This window comes from Aquarana catesbeiana, linkage group LG08 (assembly GCF_042186555.1).
Source record: "Aquarana catesbeiana isolate 2022-GZ linkage group LG08, ASM4218655v1, whole genome shotgun sequence".
Lineage (NCBI taxonomy): Eukaryota > Metazoa > Chordata > Amphibia > Anura > Ranidae > Aquarana > Aquarana catesbeiana.
The window spans coordinates 225,076,447-225,101,533 of NC_133331.1; the positions used below are offsets into that span (position 1 = coordinate 225,076,447).

Sequence of the window (25,087 nt, forward strand, 5' to 3'; positions counted from 1 at the left end):
GGTTGTGTCCCTTGTACTAGGTTTTGTATAGAGCTAATGCCTTTTTGGGCCCAATAGATCAATGATAAGTCTGGTGACAGGTGGTGAAGGAATTTTATTGGGGTTTCATTGTATTGGTTAGTGGGGGAGTTGTCAGTGTGTTGTATCATTTTTTTCCTTGCGTGGGCCGAGGCCTTCGTGGTAGGGGATATGATGATGGAATGATGGTTCCTATAGGTGTGCTTATTAGCTATCCCTTTAAGTTCGGACGGAGGAGGGAGATGTTTTCTATTTGGCCCCAAAGTGTGTTTGGTTGGGTTTGTGGTAGTTGGGCCAGAATAGATGCTAGATAGTACTCTTTAAAGTCAATGAACCCTGTCCCCCCGCTGATTTGTGTTTTACGAGTTTTGAGTATGCGCATCTAGGTTTTTTCCCTTTCCATATATATTTGTTGAATATAGTTTGGAGGGATCTGAAGAATGATATGGGGATGAGAATGGAGAGGGTTCTAAATAGGTACAGTATTTGTGGTAGGCATGTCATTTTAAATGCTGCGAGTCTCCCTGACCATGAGAGTTCTTGTTTCGCTAATAATTGGGTGCCTGTATGCATTTTGGCAAGGAGAGGCTTAGAGTTAGTGGAATAAAGCTTTTAACTGATTTTGTTAATTTGACTCCTAAGTATGAGATACTTTTGTCTGCCCACGTGAAAGGGTGTTGTAGTAAGTTTTTGGTTGTGGCGTCGAGTTTTTGGTCAAGAATATACGACTTGGTCATGTTAACTTTATAGTAGGAGACCTTACTGAACCCGTTTAATGTTTTTTGTACCTCTGCCAGGGAAAAAGCCAGGTTTGTAAGGATTACATCGTCTGCAAAAAGACTGATTTTGTGGGGTGTTTTACCTATTGTTAGTCCTGAGATTAAGGGGTTTGTTCTAAAGTGTTCCCACAGAGGTTCCATAAGTAGGTTAAAAATAATTGGGGACAGTGGGCATCCCTGGTGGGTGCCGTTTGTTATGGGAAATGGTTGGGAGATCATGTCTACCGAGAACACTTGTGCTGACGGGGTGGTATATAATGCCATGATAGCCCTAAGAATGTGGCCCCTGAAACCAAATTTTCATAGCACTGATTATAGGTAGGACCAATGGACCCTGTCGAACGCCTTCCCTGCATCCAGTGATAGGAGCAGAGAGGGTGTTCCACTGGACTCCGCATGGTGTATCAGATCGATCAATCTTCTAGTAGCATCTGGTGCCTGCCTCCCCTTAGTAAATGCTGACTGATCTAAGTGGATGAGAGTGGGTATAATGTCTAGCAAGCATGCTGCGATAGTTTTGGCGTATATTTTTAGGTCTAGATTCAGTAGTGAGATTGGGCGGAAGTTTTGGGATGTATTCAGCTCCTGTCCTGGTTTGGGAAATGTTATTATCAATGCATTCAATGATTCGTTTGTAAACTTAGAAGAGGTGGCAGCACTGTTGAATACCTTTTTTAAGTGTGGGGTTAAATGAGTGGGGAATTGTTTATAGTGTCCCCCTGTCAGGCCATCAGGGCCTGGTGCTTTACCTGAAGGGAGTGAGTTTATTGTGGCAAGAATTTCCTGTTCTGTGAACAGTTCATTCAAGCATGATAAATGACTATTAGTCAGTGATGGGAGGTTGATTTGTTGTAGAAACTTATTTATGTCTTCACTAGAGAGTTGAGGTGTCGAGGAGTCTTTTTTTTAAGGTTATACAGATCACTATAGTAGTCGCTAAACGCGTTGGCAATGTCCTGGGGGTTAGTCAATTGCTCTTTTGTGTGAGGGTGGTAGAGGTGAGATATTTTGGCTTTGGATCTTTTCCCTTTAATACGTTGTGCTAACCTTTTGCCTGCCCTTGAATTTTGCTGTTCGAGATTGCGGGATTATCGGAGACCCTTTGAGTCTAACTGCGGTCAGGGTACTAGAGCTGCGGATAGAGCAATAAGTTAGTCATACAAACAATAACTGAAACTGGTTAACTTTTCTGTTAGGTGATAGATCACTAAATTAAACTTAACCACTTCAGCCACGGAAGATTTTACCCCCTTCCTGACCAGAGCACTTTTTGCAATTCGGCACTGTGTCGCTTTAACTGACAATTGCGCGGGTGTGCGGCGTGGCTTTCAAACAAAATTGACGTCCTTTTTTTGCCACAAATAGAGCTTTCTTTTGGTGGTATTTGATCACCTCTGCAATTTTTATTTTTTGCGCTATAAACAAAAGAAGAGCGACAATTTTGAAAAAAACGCATTATTTTTTACATTTTGCTATAATAAATATCCCCCAAAATATATATAAAAAAACATTTGTTTTCCTCAGTTTAGGACGATCGTATTCTTCTACATATTTTTGGTAAAAAAAATCGCAATAAGCGTTTATTGATTGGTTTGCGCAAAAGTTATAGCGTTTACAAAAAAGGGGGTAGTTTTATGGCATTTTTATTAATAATTTTTTTTTACTAGTAATGGCGGCGATCAGCGATTTTTATTGTGACTGCGATGTTATGGCGGACATGTCGGACATTTTTGACACATTTTTGGGACCAGTGTCATTTATACAGCGATCAGTGCGATTAAAAATGCACTGATTACTGTGTAAATGACACTGGCAGTGAAGGGGTTAACCAGTGGGGGGCGGGGAGGGGTTAAGTATGTCCTAGGGGAGTGATTCTAACTGTAGGGGGATGGGTTAGCAGTGTCACTATGCTGATCTCTGCTCCCGATGACAGGGAGCAGAGATCAGTGACACTTGTCACTAGGCAGAACAGGAAGATGCTGTTTACATCAGCATCTCCCCGTTCATCCTCTCCATGAGGCGATCGCTGGTATCCCTGCGGCGATCGAGTCCATGGGACCCAAGATCCAAGCTCACGGAGCTCCCGGCCGCCGCGCACACAATGGCATGGCGGGGAATTCAAATGGACGTACCTGTAAGTCCATTTGCCCAGCCGTGCCATTCTGCCGACGTACATCGGCGTGCGCCGGTCGGGAAGGGGTTAAAGGGGAATCGAGAAGTGAAGCTGAACTCAGCTGGAACTGCTGTGGGGGTAAGAACAGTAAAAAAAAACTGAGGAGAACTTTGGAGTTAGTCAGTCGAATTGGGGTGAGCTATTGTGTTGCATTTGGCCCATCATGAGGTTGTGATGAAGCCATATTCAGGTGTGTTTTCTGTCGTAGTTGTGCCGTGAGGTCGATGCTGTACGTTGTTGTAGAGGTGGGTTGGTGTCTGCAGGAAGATCCAGGATGATTCCCCATGTGTGAAGGAGTTGCATTCCCTTGTTGAGGTCGCTGATGACATGCGACATTCCATTTTTGGAGACGAGTAATGTTGCAGGGTATCTCCATTTATACTGGATTTTGTGGTTTTTGGAGCCCCTTGGTAATTGGGATCAGTTGCCTTCTTAGTTGAAGTGTATATTTGGAGAGGTCTGGAAAGAATTGTATGTCCCTGTAGGGTGAGTGTAGTGTTGTTTTGGCTTTAACTCCTGCCAGGAGCTTTTCTTTAATGTGGAAGAAGTGGACCCTCATCAGTACATCTCTCTGTACCGAGGCTGCTAGGTGGGACAGTTTAGCGATTCTTTATATTCTATTGATTATTATGTCGCTTGCAAAGGCGTCTGGTATAATAATGTGCATGAGTTCCTTTGTGTATCTGGGTAGGTCCGCTGGCTGGATGGATTCAGGGACCCCTCGTAATTTACCATGATTATGACGGGATCTGTCTTCTAAATCAGCCAGCTTGGCCCACATCCATTCCTGCTCTTCTTTCGCATCATCATAGATATCAAGGATATCGTTCACTGTTGAGATGCATTCATTCATACCACTTTCAATACATGTAACTCTGTCATCTAAAGTGCGTATGTCTGAGGAGAGTGAGGATAGATCTGTCATTAAAGATGCTTGCAAGGACAGCAGCATATCTTTTAATGTGGTGTCCAATACAGGTTGTCCTGTGGGGAAAGATGCCATGGAAGTGTGGAGGGCCTGGTTAGAGAGCAGTGCATTAAAAGCCTGGGCCTCGATTTGCTGATGCAGTGACCGTGGCGTTGGTGCATCCATCCTTATGTGTGCCTTCGTCGGGCTGTTTGTGAGGGAATTTCCCTCAGGGGCATGTGTGGGAGATGTACAGGAGACAAAGGTGGTTATGTCATCTTGAATCTCATCAGGGAGATCAGTGTATGGGTCTCGCAGCGCTGCCGGGCTGGTGGCATCTTGGGAGAAATTAACCTTCCCCGCTGGTTCAAAGAAGAAAGTAGTCAGTTTGTGTGGCTTATATTGTTTCATCCTCTTGTGGGACCTGATATCAGTGGTGTCTGGAGTATCTGGAGCGAGGATGGCTGTAAATTGAAGATCGGATTGGGCCTGTGTGGCTACGGTTCTCTCCCCTAGTGGACAAGCTGTGTGATTAAGCGTCCATCTTCAGCTCCAGTCGGCCATGCCCCCCCCCCAGTCCAGGCCTTTTTTAAAGCAGTCTACTGAGCTGGACAGAACCAGCTCTTGAGGGAGTCTATTCCATATTTTCACAGCTCTTTACCATCAAGAAACATTTCTGTATTTGGAGATGAAATTTCTTTTACTGGAGAAAAAAAAGCCACACGCCACCTACGATCTGCCTCCCATGGAGGCAGATCGTAGGCGGCGTGCGCTTTTTTTTTAAATTTTTGGTCTGTCGGAGTAAGTGAAGAAGAAGACTTCGTGGGACAGTTTTAATTTTTTATATTTTTAATAAAGGACTTGTCCCAAGGCGTGTATTGTCTTTTTTTTTACCATTTTCACACATTTTTTGTGAAATGGTAGGGGTACATTTGTACCCCGTTACCATTTCACACGGGGGGGGGCAGGATCTGGGGGTCCCCTTGTTAAAGGGGGCTTCCAGATTCTGATAAGCCCCCTGCCTGCAGACCCCCACAACCACCGGGCAAGGGTTGTGGGGATGAGGCCCTTCTCCCCATCAACCTGAAGGGCCTGGTATGGAATTTGGGGGGACCCCCACGCATTTTTTTTTTAAATTTTGGTTCGGGCTTCCCCAGTGGGGGAATCCCATGCCATTTTTATTAATAAACTTTTATGTGTATTGCCAGGACCGACAATCCATTATAGCCGCGAGTACTTTTAAATGACTTTTTTTTTCTTTAGAAATGTCATTTTGCTCTCGGATTGTTCTAAAAACGAGGAAACATGCGCCACTTTACAGGCATACTATAGACATCCCTGAGGTACGAAATTTAAAGGAATATTACACTTTTATTGTTTCACGTTAAGCATTATTAAAATCACTGCTCCCGAAAAAACGGCCGTTTTAAAATTTTTTTTTGCATTGATACATGTCCCCTGGGGCAGGACCCAGGTCCCCAAACACTTTTTAAGACAATAACTTGCATATAAGTCTTTAAAATTAACACTTTTGATTATTCATGTTCGTGTCCCATAGACTTTAACGGTGTTCACGTGTTCGAACAAATTTTTTGCCTGTTTGCATGTTATGCTGCGAACTGAACTGGGGGGGTGTTTGGTTCATCCCTACTGAGCATGTAGGCCCTTTACAAAATAATCTGGAATGGGTGACTGGGGACAAAGAGAGGGCACATTTATTCAATAACTTTTTTAGCTCTGTGTATACAAAGGAGCATGGGGGAGCTCATTTCCATGAGGGGATGGTATTGACACAGCCCCAAATGATCCACAATGGCTCAAAATTGATATGTTCCAGAAATATTTAGACAAAATAAAGGTGAGTAAAGCAACTGGACCAGATGGCATCCACCCACGGATCCTAAAAGAATTTAGCTCTGCCATTTCAAAGCCATTGTTTCTAATTTTTAGGGACACTTTAATGACTGGAATAGTACCACTTGATTGGCATAAGGCCAATGTGGTGCCCATATTTAAAAAGGGATCTAAGTCTTTACCAAGTAACTATAGACCTGTTTACCTTCTATAATTGGGAAGATACGGAGAGTTTAATAAAAGACCACATAGGTGAGTTCTTGCTGGGGAAAAAAATAGTTTAAGCAACAGACAGCATGGATTCATGTGGACAAAAGACAAATGTAGATATGGCGCTGCTCTGATGTAATAAAGTTTTGATGGTAGGCCACCTTCCTGCGCCTTATGTGATGACCTGAATTAGATGTGAAAGCTAAATATTTTAAATTATATGTACTATCCTGCAAGAGTCTAAGATATTATGGATATTATGGATAGCATGGATTCATGAAAGACAGAAGTTGTCAGACAAATCTGATTTCTTTTTAAAGGGAGGTAACTAAACCCTTAAAAAAAGGGGTGGCTGTGGACGTGGTATACTTGGATTTTGCAAAAGTGTTTGACATAGTTCCCCACACACTGCTATTGTGTAAGGTAAAGTCTACAGGCTTGGAAAAATCAGAGAGTAGTGATTAATGATTCATACTCTCAATGGTCTAGGGTGTTAGTGGTGTACCCCAACAAAGCATGACCCAATTTGCTCCAGCACGGGAAAAAAATCCTTCCTGATCCCCTGAGAGGCAATTGGATATTCCCTGGATCAACTTTACCTATAAATGTTAGTATCCAGTTATATTATGTACATTTAGGTAAGAATCTAGGCCTTTTTTAAAGCAATCTACTGAGCTGGACAGAACCAGCTCTTGAGGGAGTCTATTCCACATTTTCACAGCTCTTATGCCCCGTACACATGGTCGGATTTTCCGATGGAAAATGTCCGATCGGAGCGTGTTGTCAGAAATTCCGACCGTGTGTGGGCTCCATCGGACATTTTCCATCGGATTTTCCGACACACAAAGTTGGAGAGCAGGAGATAAAATTTTCCGACAACAAAATCCGTTGTCGGAAATTCTGATCGTGTGTACACAAATCCGACGGACAAAGTGCCACACATGCTCAGAATAAATGAAGAGATGAAAGCTATTGGCCACTGCCCCGTTTATAGTCCCCACGTACGTGTTTTACGTCACCGCGTTCAGAACGATCGGATTTTCCGACAACTTTGTGTGACCGTGTGTATGCAAGACAAGTTTGAGCCAACATCCGTCGGAAAAAATCCTAGGATTTTGTTGTCGGAATGTCCGAACAAAGTCCGACCGTGTGTATGCCCTATTACTGTGAAGAAACCTTTTCGTATTTGGAGATTAAATCTCTTTTCTTTCAGACGTAAATAGTGCCCCCTTGTCCTCTGTGATGCCCTTAACGTAAATAACTCAACACCAATTACACTATATGGACCACTTATATATTTATACATGTTGATCATATCCCCCCTAGTCTCCTCTTCTCAAGAGAGAATAAATTCAGGCACACTGTCCTGTACCTCTGAATGGCCAGACAAAGGATGAAAACTGACCACACTAACACAGATCGGTTTCTGTGGATTGTGTGGTTAGTTTAGAACACAGAAGAAAAGTGATTGTCATGATCAACTAGGTGCTTCAAATGGAAGACATTAAAATGACTATTACTATGATTTATAAAATACATATACCTGTATATGGACAAACACATAGAAAAATGTGAATATTTAGGGTGACACTAAGTCCTCATTCACACTTGAGCATTTTTTTGCTTGCTTCCCTGTGCCTGACTATGCCTTATTATGTCTGACTACGCAGAACACCATTCTTTCTAATTGTCTCTGTTCACACTTGTACACTCCATCTACCTACATTCAAAAAAGTAAAAACCTTTTTTTTAGCATATTCAAGTGTTTTTGGTCCCAGAGACTTCAATGGGAGCGCTTGTAAATGTGCGATATGTTCACATTTTTATGCCTGAAGATTTCCTCTCCTCCCATCAAACTGATTTCCTCCCCTTGCCCAGCCCACGAAACAAACTCCTGAAGCTTGATACACATGAAAAAACACCTAAAAATGCCTGAAAAATACCTGGTAAAAAAGGCTTCGAAATTGCCAGGAATATGCTCTGCCCAGGTATGAATGCAAGCAAAAGTGTAACCAAAGCCAACATTTTCTTTTTTAGTTTTGGGTAAAGTGGAGAATGGTTGGCCATCAGCATGTTTGTTGTTGGCATTGGCTAGAACACTCTTTTTATTGGGACAGAAAAGAGAATTTGTACACCCTCCAGTGATGTCTTATATCCTGGAACAGGATCCTCTACTGTTAAAAATAAACTCTGTGCACATTTATAAAACACACATTTAAAGAAGTAGGGCCAAAGCTTTTTTGGCCCTACATCTCCTATGGATCACAGGAGTGCACTCCTGTGATCTGTTTTCAGCTGACAGCAGGCTAATGCCTGACATCCAGGCTGGGGAAAGACCCTGACTTTACAGTTGGGATACACCCAGATGCCTGACAACTGGGTCAGCCTAAAATAAAATAGAGGTTGGTGTGGCACTGCCAAACAGATTATAAGATGGGTTCAATTACCGTGATATATAAGGCCCTTAGCTGGTAAGTCACACTAGTATACAGTGCCCTATGGTGGGAGTATAATTTAAATACTGATCCAAGAACTAAAAGACACCTCCAACATTACATATTACTCTTACAGTATGTGCAAATAATTTGTGTGGTGGATATGGCTCTGTTACCAATGGGGTCCCTGACAGTGCTATAAACTATAATGCACCTCCTCCAATTGTGTTAAACATATCTGGATACATGGTAAAATTAGTGAGATTGTTCCCCTTATAATGCTCCTCCCCAGGTGGGTGGTCAAATAAATCATAGAACACTCCTAATACAATATTAAATTGATGTGGTGAAAAGAACATAAATGCATTCATAAACAAAATTTAATTTACCCTTTCATAAAGACAAATGGTGCATAATAGTAAATAACATTAAAAAATAATGATTCATAAGTCCATATAAAAGTCCTCTAAAATAATGAAACTGGTGTTCTTATACTGGTGCGTGTTTCACCCTCTCCTCTCCCTGATCTTCCATATCATCATTAATGGTAGGCTCATGCGTGGAGTAAACGAACAGAGGCAAGCCTCATAGTGTAAATCTGTAAAGATTTATTGGTAAAAAGGCTTAAAAATACACTTACATTCGGTCAGGAAGTAAAAGGCATATAGAACAGTTTGTCCGGTACACCCTGCGCTCCATGGACTGGAAACTAGAAGTGACACGATGATGCAAGAAGCCCCACCCTATGCGTTACATCAGAGGCATGTCATCAGGAGCGGCGCTCAGGGACTGAGTTACCTGCTCCCTCCCAAGCCAAGCGCTCCAATGAGCACTGGAGGGACAGAGCTAAAAGCTTAAGACTGACAGTCACCACTCTCAGGTCACAGTGGAGAACAGAACTGGGCAATCAGTGGTGTATGATCTCTTAGTTTTCAAAGCAGAGTCAGCAGCTGGGGACGGATGTAGCATTGGATCGATGCTGCATCCACCTAGGTGAGTATAAGGGGTTTTTTTTATATCCAGTGTTTCTCTTTTAATACAGCTCTGTAATCATTAATATAAAATAAATATATTTGGTAAATGGAAACTGTGTAAGAACGTGAATCTGATTTGGTATCAGCCTCTTGTAGTCTCTGTATTGAAAGGGTTGGAATGTGAGAGAAGGAAGTAGCACAAGGAGCCAATCAGTTCATGTACTGATAAGAAGTATGTCCTAGGAAGAGAAGGCAGTGACAGAGAGATGAGCTCACCACTGTGCAACTTCTCTTTTCACTGTCCAGTCATAAGCTGGGGTGGTCCAAGATGAAAGAATACTGTGGGGGAATCTCTTGCTTGAAGGTGAATATTGCAACAAAAGTTGGTTTTGTTTCTTTTGATATGCTTTTAGTCTGAGAGAATTTTGTTAAAAAGTAACTACACTTTTGTTGAGAAAAGCGCAATAGCTTCTGGGTGATTTTAAAAAATGTTTGAGTCCTACCTTTTGTTGTTGCATAGAAATAGCTGTTTTATATTTCTGGTTCATTATTAATCAGCTGATGCACTTTCTGTGTTTTACTGAGGAAAGCAGCAGTGTCTGCATCTCTTTAAAACTGATTAGCACCTGGGGAGTACCTCACTAAAAAGTAAACTTCTATTGCAGGAGATGCCTAAAAACTAGCTTTTATCTTAGTGCACACTTCTAGGAAAATCAGTGAGCCAATTACTCAAGCAAAAAAATCCTTTTCTGGAGGCATTCTATACACCAATTGTATACAGAGTACCTCCTGGTTGCCATATTGCAAGGAAAGGTAATTTTAGTCATATTAAATTACAACATGGATTGTGTAGCAAATGTACAGTATTTTCTATATTTTTTAAACAAAACTGATTTTACCATTTAAATCAAATGTGAAATATCACCGAAAGACCAACCAAAATCTATGGCAGGCTATTGGTTATTAGTCTCATATAGTGGATAAAGACTTAAATCTGTGGAATAATGGTTTTGCATGGAATTTCTATCTACATGTGTGGTCATTTTCATAGCATCAGTTTTCCTTTTATGTTCCTTTAATTGTTGGTGACATTATTAATTACTACTGACTTCAATATAAAAGACCATGTGTTGTTCTTCAATAAGCACTGTGTGACCTATTTTCCACTCACTCACCTGACAAATTTTGTTGCATTTCCGTATTAAACTATGTAATTTAAATGCATTACAATACCATTACATTGTGTTTTGTGTATTGTATTGATTACTGGCTATTTCAGGTCTGTGACATGATTTTTACTGGGGTATGGTATAACAGTCATTTTGGTCTTCCATTTTTAAATAAACTTATCGGGTAACAATTATTTAGATATCATTGAGCATGTAACTAATGCTTTTCTCTGAGATTAGGATATAAAGCTTGATCCTCAAAGAACAAGACAGTAATTCTTTAAATGCTACTGCCTAGACAGGTGCACTAGATCTTCTTATGTGCTTTTCAATCACTTCTTGTTGGACAGCTCCTTCAGGTTGCTTTGTGTTGAATTAATGTGTGAATTGCTTGGAATATCTATTTTCATGTTTCACACCTTGTAAAATCAATATGACTTATAAATAGAATAGTTTGTACTACAGCACATTATTTTATATCACAGGAGAGTGCTAACTGACTTAAACTGACTCATATGTTATCTCTAAATGAATACCATATTCAGTTTTACATTGTGTTAGCTTCTATTACAGATACAGTGCCTTGAAAAAGTATTCATACCCCTTGAAATTTTCCACATTTTGTCATGTTACAACCAAAAACGTAAATGTATTTAATTAGGATTTTATGTGATAGACTAACACATAGTGGCACATAATTGTGAAGTGGAAAGAAAATGATGAATGGTTTTCAATGGAAAAAAAGATCAAATAAATAATAATATAATCATCGAGCATCTTAATGAGATGCAATGTACAGGGATAGGGATAATTGTAGACACGCACACTCACTCAGGTTTAACTGGATGGACTGGTGTCTTTATTCAATCTTACTAACTATGTAACTATGTAACTTTTCAAAATTTTTGACAAATATGTGAAAAGTGTGGTGTACATTTGTATTCAGCCCCCTTTACTTTGATACCCCTTACTAAAATCTAGTGCAACCAATTGCCATTCAGAAGTCACCTAATAAGTAAATAGAGTCCACCTGTGTGTAATTTAATCTCAGTATTATTACAGCTGGTCTGTGAAGCCCTCAGAGAGCCAACAGCATCATGAAGGCCAAGGAACACACCACACCAGTCAGGGATAAAGTTTTGGAGAATTTTAAAACAGGGTTACATAGTTACATAGTAGGCAAGGTTGAAAAAAGACACAAGTCCATCAAATCCAACCTATGTGTGTGATTTTATGTCAGTATTACATTGTATATCCATGTATGTTTTGGTCATTCAGGTGCCTATCTAATTGAAATTATCGATGCTCCCTGCTGAAACCACTGCCTGTGGAAGAGAATTTCACATCCTAACCGCTCTTACAGTAAAGAACCCTCTATACAGTTTAAGGTTAAACCACTTTTCTTCTAATTTTAGTGAATGGCCGCGTGTCTTATTAAATTCCCTTTTGTGGAAAAGCTTTATCCCTATTGTGGGGTTACCAGTACAGCAATTGTACATTGAAATCATATCCCCTCTCAAGCGTCTCCTCTCCAGAGAGAACAAGTTCAGTGCTCATAACCTTTCCTCATAACTAAGGTCCTCCGGTCCCAATTATTAGTTTTGTTCCCCTTCTCTGGATTAGGTTATAAAAAAAAATTCCAAAACTTTGAACATCTCATGAAGTACTGTTCAAACCATCATCCAAAAATGGAAGGAGTATAGCACAACTGCAAACCTACCTAGACATGGCCGTCCACCTAAACTGACAGGCCGGGCAAGGAAAGCATTAATCAGAGAAGCAGCCAAGAGGCCCATGGTAACTCTGGAGGAGCTGCAGAGATCCACAGCTCAGATGGAAGAATCTATCCACAGGACAACTATTAGTCATGCACTCCACAAATCTGGCCTTTATGGAAGAGTAGCAAGAGGAAAGCCATTGTTGAAAGAAAGCCATAAGAAGTCCCATTTGCAGTTCGCGAGGAGCCATGTGGTGGGACACAGCAAACAGGTGGGAGAAGGCACTCTGGTCAGATGAGCAAAAATTGAACTAACATTGCACATCACCCTGAACACACCATCCCCACTGTGAAATATGGTGGGAGCAGCATCATGTTGTGGGGATGCTTTTCTTCAGTAGGGACAGGGAAGCTGGTCAGAGTTAATGGGAAGATGGATGGAGTCAAATACAGGGCAATCTTAGAAGAAAACCTGTTAGAGTCTGCAAAAGTGGAGTGGAAGTTCACCTTCCAGCAAGACAACAACCTTAAACATACAGCCAGAGCTACAATGGAATGGTTTAGATCAAAGCATATTCATGTGTTAGACCCCTTTCGCACTGGGGCACTTTGCAGGCGCTATAGCTCTAAAAATAGCACCTGCAAAGCGCCCTGAAACAGCCACTGCTGTCTCTCCAATGTGAAAGCCCCAAGCACAGTTTTACCGCCGACACTGCTCCCGCCCCAGTGTGAATAGGGCCTTAGTATGGCACAGTTAAAGTCCAGACCTAAATCAAAATGAAAATCTGTGGCAAGACTTGAAAATTGCTGTTCACAGATGCTCTCCATCCAATCTGACAGAGCTTGAGCTATTTTGCAAAGAAGAATGGGCAAAAATGTCACTCTCTAGATATGAAAATCTGGTAAAGACTTGCAGCTGTAATTGCAGTGAGTGTGTCTACAAAGTATTGACTCAGGGGGCTGAATACAAATGCACGCCAAACTTTTCACATACAGTTTAAAAAAAAAAATTGAAAATCATTTATCATTTTCCTTCCACTTCACAATTATGTGCCACTTTGTGTTGGTCTATCACATGAAATCCCAATAAAATACATTTACGTTTTTGGTTGTAACATGACAAAATGTGGAAAATTTCAAGGGGTAAAAATAATAATTTTTCAAGGCACTGTATTAAGTAGTGATGTTATCTGTTTTGTTTTTGTTTTCTACAGTATACTAAGCTGCATGTACCTGCATGGTAAAGGACTACACATTGCTACAGTTGTGCTCAAAAGTTAGCTTGCTCGGGCAGAAATCATGAATTTTGGTATTGCTATTGAAAATATGACTTATCATGCCAAAAAACTGTCTTTTATTAAGAATATTTATCATATGAAGCCATTTATTATCACATACTGAAGTTGATTGGCTCCTTTTTAAATCATAATGATAACAGAAATCACCCAAATGGCCCTGATCAAAAGTTTACATATCCTGAAATGTTTGGCCTTGGGTTAAAATGACAATTAAAGGTTAATTTCCCACATCTGTAGATTTTTAACCACTTGCTTACTGGGCACTTATACCCCCTTCCTGCTGAGGCCAATTTTTAGCTTTCAGCGCTGTCACATTTTGAATGACAATTGGGCTGTCATGCAACACTGTACCCAAACTAAATTTTTATAATTTTTTTTTCACACAAATAGAGCTTTCTTTTGGTACTACTTAAGCACCAGTGGGGTTTTTATTTTTTGGTAAACCACCAAAAAAAGACAGAAAATTCTGAAAAAACAAAACGTTTTTCATTATTTCTTATAACATTTTGCAAGCAAGTACTTTTTCTTCTTCACTGATGTGCGCTGATGAGGCTGCACTGATGAGCACTGATAGGTGGCACTGATGGGCACTGATAGGTTGCACTGATGAGGTGGCACTGATGGGCACTGAGAGATGGCACTGATAGATGGGCACTGATAGGTGGCACTGATAGGTACTGGTAGGCGGCACTGATAGGCAGCACTGATGATGAGGCCCTGATTGGCAGCACTGATGGGTACTAATATGTGGCACTGATGGGTACTAATATGTGGCACTGGTGGGCACTGATAGGTGGCACCGGTGGGCACTGATATGTAGCACTGATGGGCACTGATATGTGGCACTGGTGGGCACTGATAGGTGGCACTGGTTGGCGCTGATAGATGGCACTGATTTGCAGCATGATCGGGCACTAAAGTGACCAATGTCCCTCTAACTGCAGCCACAGCTTTTTTTTCCTTCACGCTATTAGCGTGAAAAAAAAACAATAACCGGCATTTGTTTATTTCCCAGATCAGCTCTCATTGGCTGACAGCTGATCACATGGTAAAGGGCCTGCTGTGATTGGCCCTTTACCTGATCTATGATCAGCCGATTCTGAAGGTGTCTGAAGCGCGAGAATGGGAGGACGTCTATGGACGCCCCTCCTGGCAATTTAAGCCCGCGCTGTAGCTGTCTTTTGGCTATAGCACAGGCGGCAAGTGTCTGTGAATAAATATTCAATCAGTTTGTTAGCTCTCACATGGATACACTGAGTAGGCTACATACTGAGCCATGGGGAGCAGAAAAAAACTGTCAAAAGACCTGCATAAGAAAGTAATGGATCTTTATAAAAAAGGATATGAAAAGATATCCAAAGCCTTGAATATGCCAGTCAGTACTGTCCAATCACTTATTAAGAAGTGGAACATTTGGGGATCTCTTGATGCCAGTCAGTACTGTCCAATCACTTATTAACCACTTGAGCCCCGGACCATTATGCTGCCTAAGGACCAGAGGTCTTTTACCAATTTGGCACTGCGTCGCTTTAACTGCTAATTGCGCGGTCATGCAATGCTGTACCCAGCTCTCATTTGTTTTTGAAAATGAAGAAAGACAAGAAAAAACTTTTTTTTTTTCTTTTTTCAATTTTCAAAACTTTGTGACAAAAAGTGAGGTCTGCAAAATACTCACTATACCTCTCAGCAAATAGCTTTGGGTGTCTACTTTCCAAAATGGGGTCATTTGGGGGGGTTTTGTGCCACCTGGGCTTTCCATGGCCTCCGAAACTGTGATAGGCAGTGAAGAGTGAAATCAAAAATTCACGCCCTTAGAAAGCCTGAAGGCGGTGCTTGGTTTTCGGGGTCCCGTACGCGGCTAGGCTCCCAAAAAGTCTCACACATGTGGTATCCCTGTACTCAGGAGAAGCAGCAGAATGTATTTTGGGGTGTAATTTCACATATTCCCATGGCATGTTTGAGCAATATATCATTTAGTGATAACTTTGTGCAAAAAAAAAAAAAAAATTTGTCTCTTTCCCGCAACTTGTGTCACAATATAAAATATTCCATGGACTCGACATGCCTCTCAGCAAATAGCTTGGGGTGTCTACTTTCCAAAATGGGGTCATTTGGGGGGGTTTTGAACTGTCCTGGCATTTTATGCACAACATTTAGAAGCTTATGTCACACATCACCAACTCTTCTAACCACTTGAAGACAAAGCCCTTTTTTGCAAAAAAATTACTTTGAACCCCCAAACATTATATATTTTTTTAAAGCAAATGCCCTACAGATTAAAATGGTGGGTGTTTCATTTTTTTTTTCACACAGTATTTGCGCAGCGATTTTTCAAACGCATTTTTTGGGGAAAAAACACACTTTTTTAAATTTTAATGCACTAAAACACACTATATTGCCCAAATGTTTGATGAAATAAAATAGATGATCTTAGGCCGAGTACATGGATACCAAACATGACATGCTTTAAAATTGCGCACAAACGTGCAGTGGCAACAAAATAAATACATTTTAAAAAGCCTTTAAAAGCCTTTACAGGTTACCACTTTAGATTTACAGAGGAGGTCTACTGCAAAAATTACTGCCCTCGATCTGACCTTCGCGGCGATACCTCACATGCATGGTGCAATTGCTGTTTACGTTTGACGACAGACCGCCGCTTGCGTTCGCCTTAGCGCGAGAGCAGGGGGCGACAGGGGTGCTTTTTTTTTTTTTTTTTTTTCTTTATTATTTTTTTGCTTTTTTATCTTATTTTTAAACTGTTCCTTTCATATTTTTTTTTTTTAATCATTTTTATTGTTATCTCAGGGAATGTAAATATCCCCTATGATAGCAATAGGTAGTGACAGGTACTCTTTTTTGAAAAAATTGGGGTCTATTAGACCCTAGATCTCTCCTCTGCCCTCAAAGCATCTGATGACACCAAGATCGGTGTGATAAAATGCTTCCCCAATTTCCCAATGGCGCTATTTACATCCGGCGAAATCTAAGTCATAAAATGCTCGTAGCTTCCGGCTTCTTAGGCCATAGAGATTTTTGGAGCCACTCTGGTCTCTGATCAGCTCTATGGTCAGCTGGCTGAATCACCGGCTGCATTCTCAGGTTCCCTGTTGAGACAGGAGAGCCAGAGAAAAACACGGAAGATGGTGGGGGGGGCATTCCCTCCCACGGCTTGTAAAAGCAGTCTAGAGGCTAATTAGCCACTAGGATTGCTTTTACATGAAAGCCGACCGCTGGCTGAAAAGAATGATACCAAGATGATACCTAAACCTGCAGGCATCATTCTGGTATAACCATTCAAAGTCGTGAATGGCGTACCTGAAGACAAAAAAATGGTTAACAATAAAGCACAGTAAACGGTAAAGTATAAAAAATTGCATACCTGAAAAGCAAACATGATAAAACATAATAACAATAAAACATTGCAGAATAGAATACAGTAAAAAAGAGCAGAACAAGAGAGAGAGAATAGAGAGAGAGAGAGAACAATAAAACGACAACTATTTTTTTTTATTTTATATATTTTTTTTTTTTTTTTACACTTTTTTTGTAACTAACTTTTATAACGGTAACCGGTTCCAGGTTCGGGTCTCTCAAAATGCGATGGCATCTTGGGAGACCCTGTGAAAGTGTGCCTAGTCTGTGCAATGCTGTACCCTACGCTAATACTCAACTAATGAATGGTAGCGTTCAAAACATTCACCAATTCAAAGACCAGGATTGTCAGGACAGGAGGGACAATAATAGAGGGTGTCACACCTATATTCGCGCTTGCTGCAGACACAACATCTTTTTTGGGGGGGTTCGTTGGGTAGGGGTACTCGGGAGGACATAAAGAAAATGACTCTCATGCAGCCGACTGCATTTGGTTGGGGATGTGAATGGGGGAAGTACGGGCGCTGCAGAAGCGGTGGGTTCCCAATTAGGATTGACGAATGCAGCAGGAAGGGCATTATGGGCACGACGGGCCTGTGTTTGTCTTCTTGGTGGCAGCGGGACACTACTTGTGCTTGCCACCTCACCAGCTTGAACTGCACTTATGGGACTCGCCACGTCACCAAGTGTTACTGCAGTGCTGGTTTGACTACGACTGGGGTGTACTAGGCCGCTGGCGCTTGGCAGTTCAATAAAAAGCTACAAAAAAAACTGTTAGCGATCGCAGGGATCAGGCCTGACTCTGCGAACGCTGCAGTTATGCGTTAAGTGTTTTGTAAGTGACAGTGATCGATCGATACTGCACTTGGGTGGGCTGGGCCGGGCAGAGGGGCAAAATGCAGGTGCTAGCAGGTATCTGGGCTGATCCCTCTAACACTGCGTTTTTGGGAACCCTAAACTGCTGGGGACGCCAGTATAGATCTGATCGGATCAGATATTGAACCGTTCAGATACTATACCACTAAGGGAGGCGTATGCTGCGTGCGTGGGTGTTAGCGGTACTGGCACTAATCTGACGCTGCTTGGGGCTGGTGCTTGCCAGTTCACCAAAATACTACCAAAAAAACTGTTAGCGATCGCAGGGATCAGGCCTGACTCTGCGAACGCTGCAGTTATGCATTTAGTGTTTTGTAAGTGTCAGTGATCGATCGATACTGCACTTGGGTGGGCTGGGCTGGGCCGGGCGGAGGGGCAAAACGCAGGTGCTAGCAGGTATCTGGGCTGATCCCGCTAACACTGCGTTTTTGGGAACCCTAAACTGCTGGGGACGCTAGTATAGATCTGATCGGATCAGATATTGATCCGTTCAGATACTATACCACTAAGGGAGGTGTACGGTGCGTGCGTGGGTGTTAGCGCTACTGGCGCTAACCTGACGCTGCCTGGGGCTGGTGCTTGCCAGTTCACCAAAATGCTACCAAAAAAACTGTTAGCGATCGCAGGGATCAGGCCTGACTCTGCGAACGCTGCAGTTATGCGTTTAGTGTTTTGTAAGTGACAGTGATCGATCGATACTGCACTTGGGCTGGGCCGGGCGGAGGGGCAAAACGCAGGTGCTAGCAGGTATCTGGGCTGATCCCGCTAACACTGCGTTTTTGGGAACCCTAAACTGCTGGGGACGCTAGTATAGATCTGATCGGATCAGATATTGATCCGATCAGATACTATACCACTAAGGGAGGCGTATGCTGCGTGCGTGGGTGTTAGCGGTACTGGCGCTAATCTGACGCTGCCTGGGGCGACGCATATCACCGCCGGGCGATCAGGGGGCTAAACCTTTATTCGGTAATAAACGGCGGGTGCCCTGACACTATAAAAAATAAACAAACTAACCAGCGTCACCCGTAACAGTTATACGGTGATCAGTGGTGAAAGGGTTAACTGGGGGCCATCAAGGGGTTAAAACATTTATTAGATAGTATATGGGGGTCCCTGTTGCTATAAAACGCTGACGGCGAACCTAAATATTTAGGTCCCTAACTAGCGTCACCAGCGACACTAATACAGCGATCAGAAAAATGATCGCTTAGCGACACTGGTGACAGGGGGTGATCAAGGGGTTAAAACTTTATTAGGGGGGGTTAGGGGGGTATCCTAGACCTACAGGGGGGTAATACTAACTGTCCCAACACTGTAACTGTCACAAACTGACACCAATGCAGTAATCAGAAAAAAAAACAAAAAAAAACAAAAAAACTGCTGGTGTCAGTTTGTGACGGGGGGGGGTGATTGGGGGGGGGATCGGGGGGCGATCGGGGGGGGATCGGGGTGTTTAGTGTGCCTGGCATGTTCTACTGTGTTGTGTAGTGTTGGTGCACTCACATACCTGTCTTCTCTCCTCGGGCCGGAACGGAAATTACCGAGCCGAGGAGAGATGACATCATTTCCTTTGCTGCTGTTTAGCATACAGCAGCAAAGGAATGATGTGATTGGCCGGCGGCGATCGCGAGGGGGGGGCCACGAACGGATGGCCTCCCCCTCATCTCCGATCGCCGTGGGACAGAAGACGACCGCCTCGGGCACTGGGGGGGGGTCCGATCGGACCCCCCACCCGCGGAAGGCAAATCACGTATATGTACGTGATTTTGCCTGTCCGTGCCACCTTGCTGACGTAAATCGGCGTGAGGCAGTTGTCAAGTGATTAAGAAGTGGAACATTTGGGGATCTCTTGATGCCAGTGAGTACTGTCCAATCACTTATTAAGAAGTGGAACATTTGGGGATCTCTTGATGCCAAGGTCAGGTACACCAGGAAAGATTGAAGCCACAACTGCCAGAAGAATTGTTTAGTATACAAATAAAAAACCCACAGGTAACCTCAGGAGAAATACAGGTTGCTCTGGAAAAAGACAGTATGGTTGTTCCAAGGAGCACAATATCACGATACTAACAAAAATGAGCTGCATGGTCAAGTTGCCAGAAAGAAGCTTTCACCAATATCACAAAAAAAGCCTAGTTACAATATGCATGGCAACACCATAAGCACTATGTTTGGAGAGGGGTCAACAAGGCCTATAAAGACAAGAATGCCATCCCCACTGTGAAGCATGGTTGCGGCTCGTTTATGTTTTGAGGCTGTGTGATCTCTCCATGCACAATCTTGTGATTCTTGTGAAAATTGATGGCAAGACAAAAAGCAACATGTTATCAAAAAATACTGGCAGACACTTTGCATTCTTCTGCATGAAAGTTGAGCATGGGACGCTCTTTGACTTTGCAGCATGATATTGACCTTAAGCACAGGCCAGGCTGACCCTCCAGTGGTTACAGCAGAAAAAGGTGAAGGTTAATATCATCAAGCCACTCTGATGAGATCTCAGACGTGCGATTCATTAAAAACGACCAAAGACTTTGCTTTGCCTGGGGACATTTTGCCAAGACAAAAGGCCATACCACCTGCAAGAATTCAAGGACTGATAGATAACTATAACAGAAGACTGCACACTGTCATTTATGCTAAGGGAGGCAATACACAGTATTAAGAACTAAGGGGATGCAGACTTTTGAACAGAGGTCATTTCATTTGTTTATTTGTTGCTATGTTTTGTTTTATTATTGTGCCATTCTGTCATGACCTACAGTTGAATATGAATCCCATAAAAAAGGAAATGTTTTTTGCCTGCTCACTCATGTTTTCTTTAAAAATGGTACATACTGTATATTATCAAGTGAGGCACCAAGTGAGTGTAATTACCACCTTAATCAGCCACAGAATCTGTATAATTAATACGTGTTCAGTTGTAAAGGGATGAGGTTGCAACCCTACCCCCCCCCCTTTATTTTATTATGCCATTCCCCATGTTATAGAGCATTTCAGAGTGGTACTATTATTGCATTGGTTGGCTTATGAACGCTAGTTTAATTTAAATATTTACTGTATTTTTATCTATTTAGGCAACCGACTTGGATTCTGGACTTTGGGGTGAAATCAAGTATTCCATATATGGTGCCGGTTCTGATCCGTAAGTATTTGCACATGAGATTAAAGAAACTGTGAAAATATAAAGAAACTGTGTGAAACATAGGTTGGACTTCATGGACTTGTGTCTTTTTTCGACCTCACCTACTATGTAACAAAATTATTATATCATTCAATGAAAACAGTGCATGTTCCATGTGTTTTGTGTTAGCTATTTAACAATATATATTCTAAGCTATGCATGTCACTTATATTGACCTAATGTGAAAAGGCTTCAGAAATATATAAATGAGAATACAGCTGCACAAACCTGGATTTGCAGCAAATCAGGCTGATCTGACGCAATCAGATATTCCATGAAGAATGCATATATATACTGCACTTGGTGCTCTAGTTCACTTAGTGGCCCAAACAAACATGCTGAATATATAAAATATGCTGAAAATGTTCTGTTTGTATGCTTGAAGCAATCAGTAATAGGTGTAAATGGTGAGCACTTGAGTTGCTGGAGCGAAGCAACACCTCCAGTAACATATTCAGCATGTTATGCTGGAATGTTAAGCTGGTTGTATCTTTAATAAAAAATGGAGTGCTTCATTCAGCAAGAAAATCATGGGCTGTTGAATCCACGGCACACAATAAGGATATGGTTACATAGTTACTCTGGTTGAAAAAAGACACAAGTCCATCTAGTTCACCCAATGAAAGGGTATAATCAAAAAATAATAATCTTTGTGTATATGCATAGTCAACATTTTTGTAGTTTTGGATAGAATAAGGAAGAATTAAAAGTACTTGCCGGGTTTTTTTCGGCTGTCTGTATCAGATTACTTCATTATCATTGGACTTATACATCCACTGTTGTTCAACTTTGCAACTGGACTCCAGATAAACAGCTAAATACAGAATTAAAATACATACACAATATAATGTTTCACCTGCCAAATGCCTTTTGGTTGGCTTGTCTTGTGATAAATACATTTCTACTAGTCAAAAAGATCACTGTGCTACTTTCTGATTTTGTATAACTGCTTACTGGTTCATCTTTAGGGTGGCCACCTTTGATCCGTGTAAAATCGAACAAGAGAAAAGGGGGTATTGTGGATCACATGTAGCAATGAAGAGTGGAGGTGACTAGGGATGAGCTTCGAGTTCGAGTCGAACTCATGTTCGACTCGAACATTGGCTGTTCGCAAGTTCGCCGAACAGCGAACAATTTGGGGTGTTCGCGGCAAATTCGAATGCCGCGTAGCTCCCTTTAAAAGTCTATGGGAGAAATCAAAAGTGGTAATTTTAAAGGCTAATATGCAAGTTATTGTCATAAAAAGTGTTTGGGGACCCAGGTCCTGCCCCAGGGGACATGGATCAATGCAAAAAAAAGTTTTAAAAACGGCCGTTTTTTCAGGAGCAGTGATTTTAATAATGCTTAAAGTCAAACAATAAAAGTGTAATATCCCTTTAAATTTCGTACCTGGGGGGTGTCTATAGTATGCCTGTAAAGGGGCGCATGTTTCCTGTGTTTAGAACAGTCTGACAGCAAAATGACATTTTGAAGGAAAAAACTCATTTAAAACTACCCGCGGCTATTAATGCATTGCCGACAATACACATAGAAGTTCATTGATAAAAACGGCATGGGAATTCCCCAAAGGGGAACCCCGAACCAAAATTTAAAAAAAAAATGACGTGGGAGTCCCCCTAAATTCCATACCAGGCCCTTCAGGTCTGGTATGGATATTAAGGGGAACCCCGGCCAAAATTTAAAAAAAAAAATGACGTGGGGTTCCCCCTAAATTCCATACCGGACCCTTCAGGTCTGGTATGGATTTTAAGGGGAACCCCGCGCCAAAAAAAAAAAAAATACGGCGTGGGGTCCCCCCAAAAATCCATACCAGACCCTTATCCGAGCACGCATCCTGGCAGGCCGCAGGAAAAGAGGGGGGGACGAGAGTGCGGCCCCCCCCCCCTCCTGAACTGTACATTGGGAGGGTGCTTTGGGGTAGCCCCCCAAGACACCTTGTCCCCATGTTGATGAGGACAAGGGCCTCATCCCCACAACCCTGGCCGGTGGTTGTGGGGGTCTGCGGGCGGGGGGCTTATCGGAATCTGGAAGCCCCCTTTAACAAGGGGACCCCCAGATCCCGGCCCCCCCCTGTGTGAAATGGTAAGGGGGTACAAAAGTACCCCTACCATTTCACTAAAAAACTGTAAAAAATGTTAAAAATGACAAGAGACAGTTTTTGACAATTCCTTTATTTAAATACTTCTTCTTTCTTCTATCTTCCTTCATCTTCTGGTTCTTCTGGTTCTTCTGGCTCTTCTGGTTCTTCCTCCGGCGTTCTCGTCCAGCATCTCCTCCGCGGCGTCTTCTATCTTCTTCTCCTCGGGCCGCTCCGCACCCATGGCATGGGGGGAGGCTCCCGCTCTTCTCTTCTTCTTCATCTTCTTCTCTTCTTCTTTTCTTCTCTTCTTCATTTTCTTCTCCGGGCCGCTCCGCACCCATGCTGGCATGGAGGGAGGCTCCCGCTGTGTGACGGCGCTCCTCGTCTGACAGTTCTTAAATAACGGGGGGCGGGGCCACCCGGTGACCCCGCCCCCTCTGACGCACGGTGACTTGACGGGACTTCCCTGTGACGTCACGGGGAATGCCACAGGGAAGTCCCGTCATGTCCCGTGCGTCAGAGGGGGGCGGGGTCACCGGGTGGCCCCGCCCCCCATTATTTAAGAACTGTCAGACGAGGAGCGCCGTCACACAGCGGGAGCCTCCCTCCATGCCAGCATGGGTACGGAGCGGCCCGGAGAAGAAAATGAAGAAGAGAAGAAGAGAAGAAGAGAAGAAGAGAAGAAGATGAAGAAGATGAAGAGAAGAGCGGGAGCCTCCCCCCCATGCCATGGGTGCGGAGCGGCCCGAGGAGAAGAAGATAGAAGACGCCGCGGAGGAGATGCTGGACGAGAACGCCGGAGGAAGAACCAGAAGAGCCAGAAGATGAAGGAAGATAGAAGAAAGAAGAAGTATTTAAATAAAGGAATTGTCAAAAACTGTCTCTTGTCATTTTTAACATTTTTGACAGTTTTTTAGTGAAATGGTAGGGGTACTTTTGTACCCCCTTACCATTTCACACAGGGGGGGGTCGGAATCTGGGGGTCCCCTTGTTAAAGGGGGCTTCCAGATTCCGATAAGCCCCCCACCCGCAGACCCCCACAACCACCGGCCAGGGTTGTGGGGATGAGGCCCTTGTCCTCATCAACATGGGGACAAGGTGTTTTGGGGGGCTACCCCAAAGCACCCTCCCAATGTTGAGGGCATGTGGCCTGGTACGGTTCAGGAGGGGGGGGCCGCACTCTCGCCCCCCCCTCTTTTCCTGTGGCCTGCCAGGTTGCGTGCTCGGATAAGGGTCTGGTATGGATTTTTTGGGGGGACCCCACGCCGTTTTTTTTTTTTTTTTTGGCGCGGGGTTCCCCTTAAAATCCATACCAGACCTGAAGGGCCTGGTATGGAATTTAGGGGGACTCCCACGTCATTTATTTTTTTAAATTTTGGTTCGGGGTTCCCCTTTGGGGAATTCCCATGCCGTTTTTATCAATGAACTTCTATGTGTATTGTCGGCAATGCATTAATAGCCGCGGGTAGTTTTAAATGAGTTTTTTCCTTCAAAATGTCATTTTGCTGTCAGACTGTTCTAAACACAGGAAACATGCGCCTCTTTACAGGCATACTATAGACACCCCCCAGGTACGAAATTTAAAGGGATATTACACTTTTATTGTTTGACTTTAAGCATTATTAAAATCACTGCTCCTGAAAAAACGGCCGTTTTTAAAACTTTTTTTTGCATTGATCCATGTCCCCTGGGGCAGGACCCGGGTCCCCAAACACTTTTTATGACAATAACTTGCATATTAGCCTTTAAAATTAGCACTTTTGATTATTCATGTTCGTGTCCCATAGACTTTAACGGTGTTCGCGTGTTCTAACAAACTTTTTTCCTGTTCGCATGTTCTGGTGCGAACCGAACAGGGGGGTGTTCGGCTCATCCCTAGAGGTGACCTATCTAAACTGGGCATGGCTCTGTAGATGTAGTTAAGGCATATGTGGCATGTAAGCATGGTGAACATGGTGTAAATATTTTTCTTCCTTCTGTCAACTAAAGTTTTCTATAAAAGGTTCATATCTAATTTTGCAGTTTGTCCAGTTTCTAA

At 42.7% G+C, this 25,087-nt stretch overlaps 1 protein-coding gene across 3 annotated transcripts in view; it reads left to right on the forward strand.

Annotated features, from left to right (window-relative positions):
* The window catches only part of CDHR1 (cadherin related family member 1), a 326,479-nt gene that overhangs the window by 267,557 nt on the left and 33,835 nt on the right, over positions 1–25,087 (forward strand). For all 3 annotated transcript variants that reach the window (XM_073596895.1, XM_073596894.1, XM_073596893.1), the window contains one exon: positions 20,863–20,930. In XM_073596895.1, coding sequence (XP_073452996.1) covers positions 20,863–20,930 — 68 coding nt within the window. The remainder of the gene's footprint in view (positions 1–20,862; positions 20,931–25,087) is intronic.